General features: G+C 47.7%; 3 protein-coding genes and 1 long non-coding RNA gene across 6 annotated transcripts in view; 2 read left to right on the top strand and 2 right to left on the bottom strand.

The window, feature by feature from the left end:
* The first annotated feature begins 524 nt into the window (after positions 1-524).
* Positions 525-2,247, top strand: LOC108163797 (minor histocompatibility antigen H13). Its single transcript, XM_017299287.1, has 3 exons — positions 525-805; positions 873-1,723; positions 1,786-2,247. The coding sequence occupies exons 1-3, from the start codon at positions 596-598 to the stop codon at positions 1,892-1,894; spliced, it is 1,170 nt and encodes a 389-aa protein (XP_017154776.1). The 5' UTR covers positions 525-595; the 3' UTR covers positions 1,895-2,247.
* A 1,719-nt stretch (positions 2,248-3,966) lies between these two features.
* Positions 3,967-4,674, bottom strand: LOC117188920. The gene is made up of 2 exons (XR_004472975.1): positions 4,415-4,674; positions 3,967-4,358 (listed from the first exon to the last, which is right to left on the bottom strand). It is a non-coding gene; the product is annotated as an uncharacterized LOC117188920 (long non-coding RNA).
* Positions 4,675-5,129: 455 nt separating this feature from the next.
* On the top strand, positions 5,130-6,143 carry LOC108163976 (SUMO-conjugating enzyme UBC9-B). Its single transcript, XM_017299533.2, has 2 exons — positions 5,130-5,267; positions 5,345-6,143. Exon 2 carries the CDS (start codon positions 5,422-5,424, stop codon positions 5,899-5,901), a length of 480 nt encoding a protein of 159 aa, XP_017155022.1. The 5' UTR covers positions 5,130-5,267; positions 5,345-5,421; the 3' UTR covers positions 5,902-6,143.
* A 1,272-nt stretch (positions 6,144-7,415) lies between these two features.
* Positions 7,416-19,217, bottom strand: part of LOC108162346 (zinc finger protein ush) — a 78,275-nt gene continuing 66,473 nt past the window's right edge. For 2 of the 3 annotated variants that reach the window (XM_017297045.2, XM_017297047.2), the window contains exons 3-8: positions 11,430-12,466; positions 10,957-11,375; positions 10,336-10,596; positions 8,878-10,264; positions 8,674-8,810; positions 7,416-8,607 (exon numbers count right to left, since the gene is read on the bottom strand). In XM_017297045.2, coding sequence (XP_017152534.1) covers positions 8,148-8,607; positions 8,674-8,810; positions 8,878-10,264; positions 10,336-10,596; positions 10,957-11,375; positions 11,430-12,466 — 3,701 coding nt within the window. In that variant the 3' untranslated portion in view covers positions 7,416-8,147. The remainder of the gene's footprint in view (positions 8,608-8,673; positions 8,811-8,877; positions 10,265-10,335; positions 10,597-10,956; positions 11,376-11,429; positions 12,467-19,217) is intronic. The other variant, XM_017297046.2, reaches the window with a different exon arrangement.

Raw genomic sequence — 19,217 nt, 5'->3', positions numbered from 1 at the left:
GATATAAACATTGCCGCACTATGAAACAAGTCAAGTCTTTTTATACGGTTCTTTCTCTGCAAACCGTACAATTGCAAAAACGTAACGATGACCACCAGTCTATATGCCTTCGCATGTAGGGTATATAAACATATTTAAAACTTATGCCGGAAAAACTATATTTTGAACCACCAAATCAAAACACAATCAAGAAATCGGATATGATGTGGGCTACAATATGGTTATTTTCAAAAAAAGCCGCTGAAGTCGTTTTTTTATTTATTTATCGCACAAAAATACCGATATTGTTTTGCAATTAGCCCTGTGCATCGATAAGTATAATCAAAAGTCCGTATATCTGATCCAATGACGTGAAAAAACAGAAAAATAAAGCCAATTTGGTAAAAATTCAAAAACTTAGGTTCGTAGATGATATATCCCAGAAATATATCCATGTTAATATTTTTGCCAATCTAAAATCAGATCACCTTCAAATATATTATCACAAAAAATATATATCGATATATTGATAAACATATCTACCATCACTAATATTGACGTGTACCTGGCTGCGTGTCAGTTTCGACGAACGATTTTCTAATAAATACAAGAAGCCATGGCGGACGAAATAATTGACTCTGTGAAAGAGACTATCAAAGGAATATTTGAGAATGTGAACGTGAAAAACGAAACCGCGTCCAATGAGAAAAAAACACCGTCCAGCCCGGAGGGCATCGCCGTGGCATACGGCAGCTTAGTGATTATGGCCATGTTGCCCATTATTTTCGGCTCGATACGTTCCGTGAAACTGCACAAGCTGAAAAAGGTGGGTCATTTGTTGCAATAATTTTACTTTGCTCTCCCACTCACTGGTTTCCATCGCTTCGCCGCAGTCTACGGGGGAGAAAGCCGACACGATGACAAAGAAAGACGCCATGTACTTTCCACTGATTGCCTCGGCCGCCCTCTTCGGCCTGTATCTGTTCTTCAAGATATTCCAGAAGGGGCACATCAACTTCTTGCTCACCGGCTACTTTTTCGTGCTGGGCGTGATTGCGTTGGCGCACCTTCTCAGCCCTGTGATGAACTCGTTGATGCCCGCCGCCGTGCCAAAAGTTCCCTTCCACATACTCTTCACCAGCGGCGAGGGTAAGCACAAGGAGGATCTCATTAACTATAAGTTTTCCACACACGACATTGTGTGCCTGGTGATCTCGTCGGTCATAGGCGTGTGGTATCTCCTGAAGAAGCATTGGATAGCCAACAACCTGTTCGGCCTGGCCTTTGCCATCAACGGAGTGGAGATGCTCCATTTGAACAACTTTGTGACTGGCGTCATCCTGCTAAGCGGTCTCTTCTTCTATGACATCTTCTGGGTGTTTGGTACCAATGTCATGGTGACCGTGGCGAAAAGCTTTGAGGCCCCCATCAAACTAGTCTTCCCCCAGGATCTCATCGACAATGGCCTAAATGCTTCCAACTTTGCCATGCTGGGTCTTGGCGACATTGTCATTCCGGGCATCTTCATTGCCCTGCTCCTGCGATTCGACGACAGCAAGAAGAGGAAGACGCGCATTTATTTCTACTCCACATTGGCGGCTTATTTCCTGGGTCTCATGGCCACGATCTTTGTGATGCATGTCTTCAAGCAGGCCCAACCGGCGCTGCTCTATCTGGTCCCGGCCTGCATGGGTACACCCCTTCTGGTGGCTCTTATCCGAGGCGAGCTGAAAGTACTCTTTGCGTAAGTTAAAATCAAGTATAAACCTGTTTGTTGATCTTGTTAATATAATATCACTTCAACAGCTATGAAGATCATCCCGAGGAAAAGCCCGAAAAGAAGGAGAAGAAAGAGAAGGAGGAGGGCAGCAGTAGCGGCAGCAGCAAAAAGAAGGAATCTAAAAAGGCAAAGTAAAGCCACCAAGTGCTGCATGAAAACCATACCGTTCCATCAAAACATGTCTTCTTCAATTGGCAAGCCATGTAATATTTTGTTATAGCTTCCACTTCTCTATCCGATCCGTACTTCCTGCGACATTTTTATAAAAGACGATTTTGCTACCTTGATTTAGTAATGTTCCTTGGCAAGGCACAACCACCTTATTAAGTTCGATTAAGTTTATGAATATAGAGAATTAACTTACTTTTTCAACTTTTTTACCAGAATCAAATGTTAATCTAGAATCTATTTATTTATGTACCTTTTGTAAAGGAACACGAAGAAATACGAATGAACACTTGAAATATATTCAAATTTTTGTGACCCAATGATTACGTTTTACAATTTTCGCTACAAATTAGATGGAACGAAACTAAATGAATCCCTGATATTTTATTTTCAAAATTGGCCCCCAAAATTTATTTACCGGGGTGGTAATTTCTGTCCTTTACAAGACTGACAAATAGTAATATTTTTGATACTGAACAAAAATTGATGTATCGATAGTACAATCGATGCCAGGGTCCCCGACACCACTAACAATGCATATGGCTGTGCCAGTTCAAACATGGAAAACAAGGACTTTGACGACAACCAAGGGAGCTGCTACGCGGGCTACTAGACTAGATATATCTCGATGTTGTTAGGCTTAGAACTTTGTTCCTCTTGTTTATTAATTTATACTAAGTTAAGTTATGATGAATAAAACTATTGAAAAATCATCCTTGCTGCATCCACTATCGGGGAAAGTTCACAAATAGCGGAGAAAACTGAATAATTTTGATTGGGGAAAATGTCCTTGATCCTTGATAAGGACTCCATCAAATCAGGGACATTTTTTCGATCACAGGAAACCGTCGCACGTCCCGATCAGGCCACAAATAGCCGAGAAAACTAAATACGTATGGTTCGGGCTGTTGGAGTCCTTACCGAAGGATCAAGGACAATTTTCTCATCACAGGGGGCCATGGCAGCCCCGATCGGGCCACAAAAACGAAGAAAACAAGATATATATGTCTAGAGAAGATATCCTTGATAATGACTCCATGAAATCAGGGACATTTTTCCGATCACAGGAGAAAATGTCCTTGATCCTTGGTCCTAGATAAGGACTTCATAAAATCAGGGACATTTTTCCGATCACAGGAAGCCGTCGCATGTCCCGATCGGGCCCCAAATAACGGAGAAAACAATACTGGTTTTAAATTTGTTATTTTTGAAAATGTAGTTCAAGAAACCACCGATAGCGGCGCCACCGTACAAAAGAAAAAAAACTCGCGCCAAATGGCCAAAAACTGGATGGGACACCAGGCGAACAGAAATCAGCAGCAAGCAACTGTAGGAATTTCAAAAAAAATTCGCAGCATACTTTAGGGAGCTCACAATTTTTTTAAAAAATCATCGACCTTCTGCTGATTTCTGTTTGCCTGGTGTCCCAGCCATTTTGACGCGAGTTTTTGTTTTTTGTACGGTGGCGCCGCTATCGGTGGTTTCTTGAACTACATTTTCAAAAATAACAAATTAAAAACCAGTATTGTTTTCTCCGTTATTTGGGGCCCGATCGGGACATGCGACGGCTTCCTGTGATCGGAAAAATTTCCCTGATTTTATGAAGTCCTTATCTAGGACCAAGGATCAAGGAAATTTTCTCCAGATATATATATCTTCTTTTCTTCCTTATTTTTGGCCCGATTGGGCCGTGCCATGACCCCCGTGATCAGAAAAATTTCCTTGATCCTTCGGTAAGGACTCCAATAACCCCAACCATACATATTTAGTTTACTCGGCCATTTTTGGCCCGTACGGGACGTGCGACAGCTTCCTGTGTTGGGAATAACATCCTTGATCTGATGGAGTCCTTTTCAAGGACCAAGAATCAATGATATTTTCTCAAGGCACATATATCTTTTCTCGGCTATTTTCTGGGCGTTCCTATGCTTGAAAAACATCCCTGATTTGATGGAGTCCTTATCAAGAATCAAGGACATTTTCGCCAATCAAAAATATTTAGTTTTCTCCGCTATTTGTGAACCGATCTGGGCGAGCAATTTTTTTTTCAATTGTTTTATTCATCATAACTTAGCTTAGTATAAATAAATAAGCAAGTGGAAAACCTTTGTATCTACTATCTAAATGCATGGACGCGTATATCCTTAAACATAACAACGACGAGGAATATCTAGAGCGTAGTAGCCTGCGTAGCTCTTCCCTTGGCTGTCGTAGTCAAAGTCCTTGTTGTCGATGGCTGGGTCGTGAGATGACGATGGCTTCCTATGTTCGGATCTTGCAATGGGTGCGCTGCTGGGATACGATTCTGTCTGGCTAGGATAGGACTCCGTCTGTCTCGAAAACGCCTCGGTAATGCCTGGATAGAACTTCGTCTGGCGAGGGAAATCGGATACGACTCGTTTTGTGGCAAAGCGTAGGGTAAATAAGCCTTCTGTGAAGGAAGATATATTTTAAAATATATCCACTATTATATACTGATTCACTTACTCGTCTGAACGCTAAAGCCCAGCTCTATGTCCCGTGCGCGTGGTCCCTGCTGCAGTGGACGAGACGCCACATTGCCGACTCAGCGACACAGCAGCGGCATCATGGCTATGGCCCGCAGCGGGACAGCTAGTGGCTGCCACAGTCCAGCGTCATCTCTTGGACCTCCCGAAAGGACGAGGAGCTACGGCAGAGTCACCCGCGGAGAAGGTACCGACGGCGTAGATTGAAGGCGGCGACCTGCTCAAATATTTGCGGTATACTTTACAAATGAGACGGTACATTTTGGTATATTTCTGAAAGTCAGACCGTATAGTAAGTCCACGTTCACACTGCTAGCAAGCCAAGAAAATTGCGCCAGAATTTGCACCAGGGTGACCGTTTTCGGTATTTTTAATACTTTTCGGTATTTTTGAGGTCAAAATTGATCCGACGGTATTACGGTAGATCGGTATATAATGGTACATTTTGTCAATTTCAACAATCTATTAAATTTCAACGGTATATAGAAATCCAATAAAAGCAAGTACTAAGAATAGGCCAGTCAAGTATAAAATAGGTTCATTAATTGGATAAAATTATGTGGGCATGGCTAAATGTTCTAAATAGGTAGTAATATTCTACGGAATATAAAAAACGAGGAATATGTAAAATAGATTTTGAATTTGTCAGTATATTTACGGTATATTTTTCAAATGAGACGGTATATTTTGGAATATTATAGTAAATCCACGTTCACACTACTAGCAAGCCAAGAAAATTGCGCTAGAATTTGCACGGAAAAAAAATTGCCGGAAAAAAGGCACAAATTTGGGAAATTTAACTATCGTCGATTGACGAACAAAGAGACGACTAGGTAAGCATAAAAAGAAATGAGTTAATGGCCGCGTGGGCAAACATTTTAAGACCTTTATCGTTGGATTTTTTTGACAGACGCGTTAGCAGCGTGTACAGCATAGTGATAAAGAAGAGGAGAAGAAGACGGTTCATTTGCCAACAACAATTGCAAGATGTCTGGCATTGCTATAACACGATTGGGTGAGGAGCGCAAGGCCTGGCGTAAGGACCATCCATACGGGTTTGTTGCTCGCCCCGCCAAAAATCCCGATGGCACCCTCAACCTGATGATTTGGGAGTGCGCCATTCCTGGAAAGAAGTCCACCCCCTGGGAGGGTGGCCTCTACAAACTTCGTATGATTTTCAAGGATGACTATCCGACCTCTCCGCCGAAATGCAAATTCGAGCCGCCGCTCTTCCACCCAAATGTGTATCCGTCGGGGACTGTCTGCTTGTCACTGCTTGACGAGGAGAAGGATTGGCGCCCGGCCATTACTATCAAGCAAATTCTTTTGGGCATCCAAGATCTGCTGAATGAGCCGAACATCAAGGATCCGGCCCAGGCCGAGGCCTACACTATTTACTGCCAGAATCGCCTGGAGTACGAGAAACGCGTGCGTGCACAGGCCCGTGCTATGGCCGCTACCGAGTAATCCACTCTTCAACCCACACGTAGACATAACAAACCGATCACCAACAAAAACAAACCAACACACACACACACACAAACATCTAGAATGGCAGCATTTTCGAGAATGCTCTAATATCTTTTTACTTCTACTAAGTCTATCTAAATAAAAAATTACTTATGTATGTATGTGGATCAAGCTGTAATATCGGATTTGCACTGAAATTATAATTTGATTAAAATTGCTTCAGTGCGTACACACAAGTACATTGCCCATGTTTTTTTTCTTCTATATACGCTTGAATGCATTTATTGGAAACACGTACATATCTGATGACGCATACCTTAGTTTCTACGTGTCAGCGATATATGATATGCATATGTATATGTATGTATGTAGCTTTAGCTAGGCTCCACTTTGGCTTTTAGATCGAGTAATAAAATGGATAAAGCGGCTTTTTGGTGACTTTGATCCGGCAGTCGAATTCGATCGAACCTGCAATCCAAACTGCAGGTGGGCATCCAAATCTTGCTACGATACGGTAAAAAATACAATACGATAAAAATTCTGAAAAATTCAGAGATTAAAGGCCATGCCCAGGCTTCCACACTGTCAATTTGCAGTACAATTTCAAAAACAACGAGGGGGAACGTTGTGAGTTGCTGCGGACACCGCAACTCTAAATTTATACCCGATACTAAGTCAGTATGGCTCTGCTCCGGCAGACGCCGCTAATATTGAACGACACGACAAAGAGTGCGTGCGAGAGAGACAGAAAATCAGTCTGAGCGTGACGTCGGGCGCTGCGTAGCCAGTGCAAATTGATTTGTTCCTTTTGGCTATAAAAATGATCTGATCTGATCCAGATTCAGCAACCTAATAGATATGATCATTATCTATGATTCTGCGTTTTAGTTTTCTCGTATCTTCAAAATTGTGGATGCCACAAATTTTCGTCCTTTGGGGGGGCGGAAGGGGGTGGGGCGAAATTTTGAGATATACGTTTTATAGTGAGATCTGACAGGAGTGCGGATACTAAATTTGGTTACTCTAGCATTTATAGTCTCTGAGATCTAGGCGCTAATGTTTTACTCTAAGCAAAGCCGGCTATGCTACGTGTGTGTTAGAGAGAGACAGGGCGAGAAAAAATGAAATTGTTTTCTTGAAGGTGCTTGTTGTAGGGACTGGATATTGTTGCAATTTCTCGTCCGATCTGGCCCTTCTATGTCTTCCTTGGATCGGGAATATATCCTTGGAGCCCTCAACAAGGATATTTTGCGAAACAATTGATAAAAAAAAGCGATGCAGCCCAAAACTTGCCTTTAAAATAGAGTCTGCCGGAAGTAGAATCCAAGTAAGGAACAAGTAGTTGCTCAATTCTGGCGTATTAAAATTACACGAGTCACGTAGATTGCATGTAAAGAGCACGTAGAAATGCGATCCAAACGGTTATTTGAAAAAGCGTGCAGTGTTGGAAACACACAAAAATTAAAATATATAAAAATACAATACAATTTCAAAACTGATCGCGAATCACACCTCTTTTTTTTGAATAAATTAATTAGTTTTATTGTCGCACACACTTAATAAATAATGTATTCATTTAAATTACACAGTTTGAATTGCTCGCTTCTACGGGGGAATGCGAAGCATTTACATACAATATAATATTGGATCTATATAGGATTATTCTTCATTTTCTTCTTCTTCGCACTATCGTCGCTCTAGGTTGTCTCCTCTGATCTCCATCTGGCGAAAACTTGTAGTTTCTTGCACTCAATTTTATATAGTTTCTCTCTAAGTGGTAAGCTTTGGCATGCATTATATGTCATGATTCCCCACTTAATGGGTATGGGCATGGGTATGCGTATGTATATATATGTATCTATGTCTATATATTCATTTATATATATGTATATACTATATGCATATGTGTGTATATTTATGTAGGTATGTATTATGTATAACTATTTCTATCGATCGGTAAATCGTAGGAGTCAGTCCTGACGTGGCATTGGAAGTGGAGGGGGGCAGCGACAGGGAGATTCTCCAGGAATACTGTCGTCAATGCGGATACGGTTTACAAGTTACGGATTTACGGATTATGATTGTGGATTGATTATATAGTTTACAGTTTACAGTTACGGATTCGATTCGATTCGATTCGGTTATCAATTTGGATAATGCATTTGAATTTCTGCTCAGAAGCACTTGTAATACCATTCCAGCTGTTTGCGCTGCGCCTCCCACATCTGCCTCTGCTGGCTCTCTCAAATGGCCGCCTCCTGCAGGTTCTCCTTGTTCTTCTGCATCAGCATCAATTCGCTGGGCGACTGCAGCGGCTGGCCCCCCATTCCCATGCCCACCCCCACTCCCACACCCACTCCGCCCAGATGATTGGCATTGGGGCTGGGACTGTCGTTGACTTCGGGTCGTGGGGGCTTGCTCTTGCAGTAGAACTGCTTGTGGGCCAGGAAGGTCTTCACGTAGTTGAAGGATATGTCGCACACGGAGCAGTACTTCTTCATGGCCTCGGCTGCAGCGGCTGCCAAGGGCGAGGCGACGGGCGGTGGCAGGGCCAGCGATGTTGGTGACATGGCATCGATGCCTATGTCCATGGGCTCGGCCTTGATATGCGGCAGTGGCGTGCCAATGGGCGAGTTGTTGTTCTCGTGAACGAGTCCCAGCGTCGGTGGATTGTCCAGTCCAGGCTCTGATTTGATGTGGAAGCTGCAAAGGTGGGAGAGGACTATAAGCCACCATCCGAGAGAATGATTTAATCCTCCAAAGACTTACATGACTGCCTCGCCATTGGACGCTTCGTGCGCATTCGGAGTGGAGCTTGGAAGGAGCGTCTCCTGTTCACGCGACTCGGGGGAAATCGAGGGCGAATTAATGGCCACATGCGGATGCAGCAATTTCATGTGTCGCAGCTGGAAGAAAAATTCCTTTGGATTAGTGGATCCCTTCGTCAATGAGGAGTCTCCAAGGGGTACCCACCACATTGCCCTTGTAGGTGGAGGCATAGTTGCAGTAATCGCAGTTGAACAACTGCGGCGGATGCTCCATCGGTGGCTCCTGCGGTACTGCTGCTGCTGCTGCTGCTACTGTGGGTGGCATCTCCTGGGCCACAGCGGAGTGGGCGGAGTTATCCTCCTCGAAGATGCAGGTCATGTAGTGCTCCTCGTTGACGTCGCTCGTCTTCTTGTCAAAGTGCGTGCGGATGTGGGTGCGCATGCCGCGCAGAGTGTTCCCCTTGTATTGGCAGATGCTGCAGCGGAAGGCCTTCACCGTCCCATGCATCTCCATGTGCTTGCGGGCCAGGGCCGCCGTCGGACTCACGACCCCACACACGGGGCACTTGTTGACGCTGTTCACCCCGGAGGGTGCTCCCGCCGAAGACTGGAGGCTGGAGGGCGCCGTCAGGGGCGTGGCAGCGGGTGGCGCCGGGCACGGGTGTCCGTGGTCGTGCAGGGTCTTGCACTTGCCGCACTTCTCCTTGGCCACCAGCGGCGCCTCGGAGGACGCAGTGGCGGCCGTGGCTCCTCCCTTGGGGCAGTAGTAGTTCTGGTGGGCGCGCAGGTTGTCCAGCGAGGTGTACTTGATGCCGCAAGCGGCACAGATGAGCTGCTGGTAGGCCACGGGCGTGGTCTCCACGGCAGAGGCGCCACCACCACCATTGCCGGCCGTGGCACTCGATGGCGAAACTGCGGACTTGGAGTCGGAGCCCTCGCCGGCTGGCTCCTGGTTGCGGGCCGAGCAGTAGTGCTGCTTGTGGGCCAGATAGTTCTCGTATTTGCAGAACACGATGTTGCACTCCTTGCACTTGGAGACGCCCTGCTTCACGTAGATCTGCGGCTGCTGCTGTTGCTGCTGACTGCCAGAATTGCCACCTGCATTGGAGGCAACCTGAGCAGCCGCCAGGGAAGAGGAGGCACTGCCTCCAGCCGCAACAGCGGCCGCAGCGGCAGCCGCCAGCTTGAGGGCCAGCTCTGGATTGGTCTTCGCCAGTAGAGACTCTGACAGGCCAAAGTCGGCTGGCAGCATGGAGCGGATGTCCAGCAGATGGTGATTCAAGCCAGGCGGCGACATGGAAGAGGCACTGCCCGCCCCCGAACTCCTGGGACTCGCCCGTCGCTTGGGCGAGGGACTCATCGAGGGGCTGCTAGGCAGGGAGGGTGCGCAGACGATCTGCTCGGGCGTCACACTGCCTCCAGCTCTTCCGCCGACAGTTTCCACGTTTTCCTTGCCCGCTCCGAGGAGCACTTCCTCCACATCCAGCAGGGCAGCGGCTGCGGCTGCAGCAGCGGATCTGATATGCCGCTGTCGATGCTGCAAGATGGAGATGGGAGATCGTCGAAACGAAAGGTCGAGAGGCGCAGATTCACTGAAAGACAGAGAGAAAGATCTTTGGTTAGCAGGAGGATTGTGAAGGGGGACCCTCGCTCATCTACTCACCGACTGCCTCCAGCCTCCTTCCTCTTGGGTTCTGGTGGACTGCTGCTCTTTGGCTCCAGGACTCCTCCTCCTTCGGCTGAGCCTGTGCCTGCTGTGGGACGATCCGGCTCCAGGGCGGGTATGTGCAGGGAATTGACAAAGTGATTCATATTCCCGGCGAGCGCATTGCTGATCAGAGCGGTGGCCAGCGGCTTGATGGCCCCATTGTCCACGGTGAAGCAGGTGGACTCCAGATTTACGATCCCCGAAGCGGGTGTGGGCCTAAAAGAGGGACCAACAGAGTGAGAATCGCTACCAAAAGGATCTTCTGCGCAAGGACAATATAAAAAGTAAGACATGTACATTTCTATGGTACACGAGTGTGGATTCTAAATGTGGCTCCAGGCTCTCTTAAATTGTTGTTCAAAAGCCGCAAGAGAGCGCTCGAAAGCCACTCTCAGCTGTTTGAACATTTCTCGAGCCTCAAGTTGGGTTGAAGGGAATCGACCTTGCGATCATATTTGATATAAATATCTGTTCAGTCGTAAAATATTTTCGAAGTGTCGCTGCGTATAACCATTGAATTGTATGGGCGTTACTCGTCCCGCTATTTATATTGCCTTTGATCGGAGTGTGTCTTACAGTGGTCCTGGAATGATGCTTGCCGCTCGGATCAGGCTGCAGGGCACTATGATGATCGGGTGCGTGGGTAGCGCCAAAAAGGGCTGTGGGGTGGGGGCCTGCAACGAGGCAGCAGCTGCTGCTGCTGCTGCTGCAGCCGCCGCCGCTGCCGCCACCATGGCCGGGGTGGGCGTCTTGTTGCGCGTCTGCGGACTGAGCTTTCCAGGAGCAGCGGCTGCCGCAGAAGCGCTGCCTGCTGAAACCGATCCTCCTGCTTCTCGGGCGGCGGCGGCGGCGGCTGCTGCTCCTTCGGAGCCACCCTTGGGGGTCACACGGCCGTCGGAGCGACGGGAGCTGCAGTAGTGCTGCTTGTGGGCGCGGTAGGTCTTGATGTTGTTGAATCGGATATCACAGTCGCTGCAGTAGCGGTCGGTTTGCTGCTGGAGAGGGGGATTAGTGGATGACGACTCTTGGGGCTGCAACACACAACTCACTTGACTAGAGCCCTCCTCGAGGGCGCTGCTGCTGCCTCCGCCTCCGCCTCCGCCCACTACTCCTGCAGATCCTGGCCCCCCGTTCGCCGTGAGGCTGGGCAGGCTGCCGAGGGATCCGAGGCTGCCCAGACTGGGAGCCGGCGAGGTCTGGTGCATGCGCATGTGCCTGTTGAGGGACACCTTCTTGTCGGCACTGTAGGAGCACTGGGTGCACGCGTACTGCTTCCCGATGCGCGCCACCTTAGCCGGCGGCTCGGAGCCACTGCTCCCACTGCCCCCAGAGACTCCGCCCGCGGCGGACTTCTCCCCGCCGCCGGACTTGTCCGCATTGGATCCATCCGTATCCTCCGTGTCCTTGTTCCGGTGCGAGCAATAGTACGCCTGATGCGCCTCCAGGGTCGAGGGGGAGCTAAAGGCTATGCCGCATGGCAGGCACATGAATCGCGCCGGCTTCAGCAGCGGCTCCACGAGATCGGGCTGTAGGGGGGGCTGTGCCTGCGGGGGCTGCGGCTCGGGCTTGATGTGCGGCGGCGGTGCCAGCAGACGCTTGTCCGACAGATGCAGCTCCTTGGCGTCCGGCTTGAGGGCGGGATCCGAGGCGAGCAGTGCATTGAGGCGGAGCTTTGGTAGCCTCGGAGTGGGCGTTGCGGTGGGCGTGGGCGTGGGCGTGGGCGAGGGACTGGGCGATGGCGATTCCGAGGGGGGAGTCGCTGGCTGCTCCAGCTTTGGCACCAGAACTGGAGGCGGCGTAGGACTCCGTGGCGGCGTACTAGGACTGATCGGTGCCTCCTCCGCCTCTGCGTCTGCCTCCACCTGCTCCTGCTCCACCTCCTGGTGGTGGTGGTCCATTTCTGTTTCCCCTAAATCCTGAGTCTCTTCTGGCTGTTCGGACACAGCATCCTCTGCATCTGCATCTGCATCGCTGTTGTTGTTGTTGTCCTGAAGATCCATTGGATCCTCCTGCAGCTGCTGCTGCTGTAGCTGTAGCTGTTGCTGTTTCTCTTCGCCCAGCTCCTGAGCGGTTAAATCTTTGGAATCTGCAAGAGAAAGGGAGGGAAAGAGATCATTAGAGTGGCTTCCAAGAAGCCTCCGCTGTGGGAGATCTACGGAGGAGTAGCTTGGGCAATTATTATCGAACAAATTGTCAGTGTCTCGAGTGGAGTGGAGTGCAGTGGAGTCCGAGAGCTGTGAAAACAATGCGACAAGAGGACCCACAGAAGAGGAGAGCCCCTGCCTGACCCTATCGCTGGAGAACGACAGAAGACAAGCGTCTGTGGCGTGGAGTGGAGTGGATCTGCGGCCTGGTCCACGTTTATCCTCGCTGGCCATCTCTTCTTATACGTGGAAAATGCTGTGGCGGAAAAGCGGCTGCTGCCTGGCTGCCTGGCTGCCACATGGTGGCCTTTGCCGCTGATGATTAGGGCCTCAGGATCCGCCGAACATCCACTGACATCTGATTTGTTTCTGCCGCAGTGGCAGTGGCAGCGGCAGCGGCAGAAATATTATAACGACCCATTGGTCGATGCTGGCCAAGATTGTGGCATCTCTGTGGAACTGTGCAACTGCAACAGAATGCAACAGAGCTGCAACATGGACGGGGACATCGACATGGATGTGGCACACACATGGAATGGCTGGCTATTGATGAAGGCTCTGGATAAGGACGAGTTTGCATCGCTTCGCCAGAAATTCGACATCTTTTCGACTGGTTCTGGTTGTGGTTCTCCTCGTGCGGGCCCCACGGCTCTGCCTCGCCTGAATCCCCGCCAGAATCCGCTCCGCCAGCAGAAGAAGCTGCGCGTTGACCTGTCAATTGCTGGCTATTGAAATGTCAGCCCATCTCTCAGCCAAAAAGATAGAGACAGAGAGAGAGAGAGAGAGCAGGCCACAGAAGAGAGGCAGCTGCAAAAGCTGCAAGTTCGTCGCCAGAGTCTTTTGTATGCCCCTGATGCGGCACTGCCGCTGACACGGACGCGGACACGGACGCGAACGCACTTGCAACTGCCGCAAATCGTTGCCGAAATGTTGTATTGACGGCCCGCCCTAATTGCCGCCGTCGATTCTTCACGAATTCACACAATTCTGCACGTGAGCAATCGGTTAGAAGAATCATCGGAGGCAGGAGGGAGACCCTCGTACCTTCGCTCGCCTCGACTGCAAGGCATTCCGAGGCATTCTGCTTATTTGTAAGATATTTATTGCCTTCGATTGGGGGGCGATAAGCCGCACACGTAAAGTGTTTTGTCCGCAGCAGCAGCAGCAGCAGCAGCTAAGCCTCCGATGCCTCCAAAAGCCCCACTGAAGAGAGATGGCCGAGCGCCGATAGAGCGCAAAACGGGAGAAGACGCTAACAATGGTTTGGTTTGGTTTGGCTTGGTTTGGGCCCTGGCTTTTGCCTTTGACTCCTGCCCCTGCTCCCTGGGCTCCAACTCCCAACTGAAGCTCTGCCCCTAGCGACAGCTGCCGCCTCTGCTTCTCTGCTGCTCCGCGGCTCGGCTGCCGCTGAGGATTAGGCCCGAGCGCTGGCCTGCAGTTGCAGCAGTGCAGCAGATTTGCTCCAGCGATTGTCTCTCGAGAGTGCCATCACCCAGGTGCCCCCCTTCCACCTTCCACCTCTTTCCACCTCATCATCATTGCATTGCATTGCATTGTTGCTGAATTCTCCAAGTTCTGGGCACTGAAATCTCCCCCGAAATGAAACACAACAACTTTTGAGGATTGAAAGGGAAAATGGTATCGAATCGAATGAATATAAGATTTTCGCTTTCAGAAAACGTTTCAGTTATTAATTTTTTACCCTAAATGTGATCTATCCCCAAACGGGAGTTTAGGGAGAGTAAATACTTAGTATTTCAAGGGTATTACGAGTATTTTTCCATCAAAATTTGTGTTTAATTCATTTAAGAGCTTCTGGGAAATTCTAACGAACAGAATGAGAGTGTGCGAGGTCGAGAAATATCTTTGAAAAGATCATTATTTATGGATGGCCTCCTTTAACACTATTAGATGATATTTTTGATTACATTTGGAATCGATTAAGTACTATACACACTTCGGAAATGGTTTTCTTCCTCAATATTATATTCATCTCTCTTCCTAATCAAATCTGTTGCTTTTTCTGTAATCCCCAAAGAAATTGCCATTCAAATTCCATATCGGAAGGAGCTCTCCTTTAATTTGTATATTTTCTATAGTTCCTTCCCTCCCCTTCTCCCCCGTCGAGAGTGCGTGGAGGAATGCCAAGGCTACGACGAGAATTCGATTTCGAATCTTGGAACATTTTCAGAGAACTGTGAAACTGAGGTCTCGCGACTCACGGGTCTCTCTGATCGGCAGGGCGATCGTTTGTTTAGCCATTTCGTAACGTTACGCCGCCCCACACCTCCTGCCACACTGCCTCTTGCCCCTCACACACACACAGAGAGAGCGAGAGAGAGAGAGAGAGAGACAGAGACAGGGACTTACAGTGTGGCCAACGCCAACAATTGTTTATCAATTTGTTAAATCAGCTTTGCCGCCGCTTCTCCACACAGCTCTGCGACTCCGAAGTCCTCCCCTCCTCTCTCTTCTGTGCCCCCCCTCTTTGTGGCTGCAACTGCGATCGATCCTCGCCGATAAGCGACACAAACACACAGAGGAGAGTGGGAAGAGGGCGGCAGGGGGGCAGTGTAGGGGATCTCTGGCACTTTATCAGCCGGCAGATGATTGTTGCCGGTTTCTCACTTTTGGTCCACTCTGGCACTCGGCGGCTGCGGTGGGCGTTGTTGCCAGCCATAAACAATCGAACAATTTGGTGTGCCCCGATCTTGGCCAGAAACTGCTTCAACACGGGGCAAGAGACGGGGGCTGCATGGTGCAGGGGGCACAGAGCATGGTGCAAGGATCCGACCCTTTTGTTTCATTTGTCGCTGGGTTCTCAACCACCGGACCGCCGTCGCTGCTAATCGTTTGGGGTCAGAAAACCCCAGAGACAGAAACCCAGAGACCATACCCGAACCCGAACCCAAAACCCAAAGGCGAAGCTCATTTCGGCCTCGATGGGAGATCTCTTCAGCGATCTCCTCTTGGGGGAACCTTGGGGAACGGAACACATCATTCGTTTGGGTGTCTAGGATGGGTCTAAGACCGAGACGAGGCGTCGTCGCCAGGGAGTCTGGCCAAGTTGTTAGCAGAAGGTACTGTAGATGTGGTTGCCACCGTCAGTGCGGGAGAATTATGAGTATGAGAGAAATTAGAGGTGGAAATTGGAGCAGTCGTAGAGTTCAATTTGCGGAAAATTATTCGAGTCCTGTTTGCAGAGTCTTTAGGCTTTGATTTGCTACTTTTCTTGATGATTTTTGGATGGTAGTTTGGAAAGTAGATCTGTTATAGAGGAAACTAGTAATTGGTGAAATTGGGAGAAAGAAAAGAAAGATATGCGTATCTAAGCAGAGAACACATGACTTTACACATGACACATGACAACAATGTCCAATGAACCTTTGATAATATTCCAGTTCCAGAACACCTTCCAGGTTCGACGACAAAAGATTCATCTTTCCAAATCTCTTCGAAACACTTTAGGTACAGAATTTAGCTCCGATTCCATTCCTTCTTTGGAGGACACCTCTAGCTCCTTCAGTCCTTGAACCCCTGCCCATTCGATGACTTTGGCTCATTAGTCAGCCAAAAGATTTCTGCAAGGCTGCTTCCAGTATAATTAAACATATTTTTGCAGAGCCAATCGAGGATCGGGATTCTTTTCTCGGGGGAGAGAGAAGCAGCAAAAATTGAAAAACGTGAGCAAGCAGCCCCAAAAAAGCCAGAGAGAAGGAGAGAGAGAGAGATAGAGAGAGGCAGACTGCAGCTGGGAGTCTCTTCTGATAAGAGAAATCTTCATTTTCGCGCGAAAATTTTGCCACCTTTCGTGGGTTTCCGGGCGGAGGCGACTGGGAGGGAGACTGCCGGGAGAAGACCTGGCACGGGCAATCAACGCCATCTCCCAGAGTCTCCCAGCCTCAGCCTCAGCCCCAGCCTCGACCATGGGGATGGGGCTATGGGGCCATGGTCTCTCTGTCTGTCTGGTGGCTTTTGCGGCGCTTATCAATTGTTATTAATCAAGGAAAAGGCCCCTCTCGAGTGCAACAAGAGGAATCCACCATCCAAATGCAAAGAGCGCAAAGTTCGCAAATTTAATTTCACTTCACACTTTGGCCAAAAAAAGATCCACGATGGGCCCAGGGGGAGGATCAGCATAGGCAGAAGGATGACCAGGAGGCTCGGACTCTGACTCCGACTCCGACTCTGAGAAGATCTGTTCTCGGGTCTCACTGTTCGAGGCCCGTGTAAATAATCAACATTCTCATATCTCTTCTAAAAGCCATTCGTGATTTACTTGCCAAATGGTGCTCTCGGATGATCTTCTTCTCCCCTGGATATGGATGCTGTTCTTCGTCTGGTGTTGCTTCCACTCGATGGATCCTTTCGTCTGCTGTTTCTTCCTCAAGATGGTTTAATATTGCGTTTCTTTTCTTCGCTCAATGGATGCTTTCATCTTCTGTTTCCTCTGGTGGAGGATCTTCCATCTGTATCGTCTTTTAGCTTTTGTTCTACTTTCCTTTAGATTCTTTAATCCTATCTTTAGATTCTTCTTTCTCTAGATTGAAATATACTTTTTCGTATGTATCTTTATCCGTACTTTAGATTTCAGTTCTTTCTTCTTCCTTTCTTCGTTACTTTTTCTTAGATGTTCTTCTACTTTTAGAATTTCTTTCTCCAGATGTCATTCGTGTACTTTTTATTGTTTTAGGATGCATTCCTTTCTTAATTCTTCCCCTGGATATTCTCTAAAGAATCCACAGGATCTATGGATCTGAATTTCTTCTTCTGAATCTTCTTCTTTCTGTTCTTCTACATTTTCTTCTTATATTTTCCTTTCTTTTAGTTTTTTTTTGTTTCTTTTTCTGGACGTTCTTCTTCTACATCTTCCTTAAGATGTGCGTTTTTCTTGATTTCTTTTTGTGGACAGTTTTTCATTACAGTTATTTGGTACCGAGTATCTTTATGTCAAGCCACGTGTTCCTCGACAGAAAATATTCCGTCTGGTTGCTTCGTTTTCTCTCCCTCTCTTCCTGTTTCTATCCTTTGGGTCTATTGCATTTTCTTTCTGCCTCTGTATATCCTTCTTCTTTTCTAATTTCCTCTAGCTGCTACCTCTCGTAAATTTTCCTCTTCTAGCTACTATTTTCCATTACTTTTAAGGCTCTTTTCTGTCTCTCTAAGAACCCTTCATGTTCTTCTAGCTCTTCTACCAACCCCACCCCGCCCCCTGAATCTGAATCCCATCGCAGGCCTCAACAGAAGTTCGATTTTATGGCCAAAAACTAATTTAGTTCACTTGGGGTTCAGCAAAGTTGCTGAGATGTCAATGGTGCAACATATAGATAGGGCTGCCGCAGAGAACAGCGCCTGGCCTCCTATACTGTATGTGGTGTACAATATAGACCAACCTACAGCGGTACTGTATCTTCGATCTATAGAAAAACCACAACACAGGCCACAAAACATCCACAGAAGACACAGAGCGACAGACGAGACGGAGACAGAGGCAGAGACAGAGGCAGAGGGCAGCAATTCCTCGAAATCGCCGTCGAAGTCAAAGTCTCTTTTTGATGTCTTAATTAAAAAACGTGCAAATGATACAAGGGACAAGGGGGCAGCACGAGGGGGAGGGGGAGTGTTGAAGGGGCAGAGGGTGGTGCAGACCGATCGTCTGGGGGCCCGGCCCCACTCTTCTCCAACAGAGTTCAATGTTGAGCAATTGATGCAACTGTTGAGATGTGTTGCTGCTGTTGCTGTTGCTGCTGCCTCTGCCTCTGCCTCTGCTACTGCTGTTGCATGGCATGCTGATAAGAAAGAAAAGAGGGGAGGGGTAGGGGAGGTTCGGGGAGGGTAGGGGCTTGGGAGTAGCGAAATTGTCGCAGTACTTGAAAATTTCGTGTGAGCACGCTCAGCGTCGATTGTTGCGGTCGTTTGGGCCTCTGTGATCGCTTGATCAGCAGCAGCCGCAGAAGCCGAAGCCGAAGCCGAGGCAGCAACAGTTGTCGTCAAACGGCAGCAGGAAAGAAAGAGTAGCCGACCCAAGGGATAACCCTTAAGCTCAACATTTCTCTGTAGATATTGTAGGGTATAATTATTTCAATTGTAATATAGAAGATATGCTTTAATAAGGGGTAATCTATTGTTCAATATTATTTGAAAATTTGGAATAGCGATCTATGGTTCTTATAACTCGAAAACTATTCCGAACTAACCAGGCACATTGGATGATTCCAGTTCCTCTACTGTTTTGTTGATCCTTTGAAAGTGTTCCAATGTTTCTCAGGTCAGACTTCCTTTAGAGGTTCTTTCGCTTGGGAAAGGAAGGGCCTTTGATTGAATTCACATGAAAGAACGTTTTTAAGCTCTTATATGACATAATAGTGACATTTTTATCAACTTTAACTTGGAATTAGAGTCAAAATTGTAAGATTCGATAAAATTGTAACTGTTTTTTTCAACAAGCAAGTGTTTAATGACTGATATAAGTGATATTTTACATATTTTTACAAAAAGTGCGTCCAAATGAGAGATTTCTTCTTATAGATTGCCCAATGTTAAAGAAAAAAGTATCTTTATTTAGAAATATTTAGAAACTATTTTTTAAGGATTTTTTAACCCCCTTCTGTGCATTCCCAAACTTTTGCTCGTAATCCACATACCCTCTCCGCAGAGGGTATCCCCCAAGGCAATCCACCAACACTTTTGCAT

The sequence above is a fragment of the Drosophila miranda genome, chromosome 4, assembly GCF_003369915.1.
Source record: "Drosophila miranda strain MSH22 chromosome 4, D.miranda_PacBio2.1, whole genome shotgun sequence".
In the NCBI taxonomy this organism is placed as follows: Eukaryota; Metazoa; Arthropoda; class Insecta; order Diptera; family Drosophilidae; genus Drosophila; species Drosophila miranda.
This window is presented reverse-complemented; position numbering and strand designations above follow the sequence as displayed.

What these genes read in the sequence shown, in the direction of transcription:
- LOC108163797 (XM_017299287.1), top strand. Translation starts at nt 596, where the DNA reads ATGGCGGACGAAATAATTGACTCTGTGAAAGAGACTATCAAAGGAATA. An exon ending in AACTGCACAAGCTGAAAAAG is followed by an intron (nt 806 to 872) that starts GTGGGTCATTTG and finishes GCTTCGCCGCAG; the next exon opens with TCTACGGGGGAGAAAGCCGA. An exon ending in GAGCTGAAAGTACTCTTTGC is followed by an intron (nt 1,724 to 1,785) that starts GTAAGTTAAAAT and finishes TCACTTCAACAG; the next exon opens with CTATGAAGATCATCCCGAGG.
- LOC108163976 (XM_017299533.2), top strand. Translation starts at nt 5,422, where the DNA reads ATGTCTGGCATTGCTATAACACGATTGGGTGAGGAGCGCAAGGCCTGG.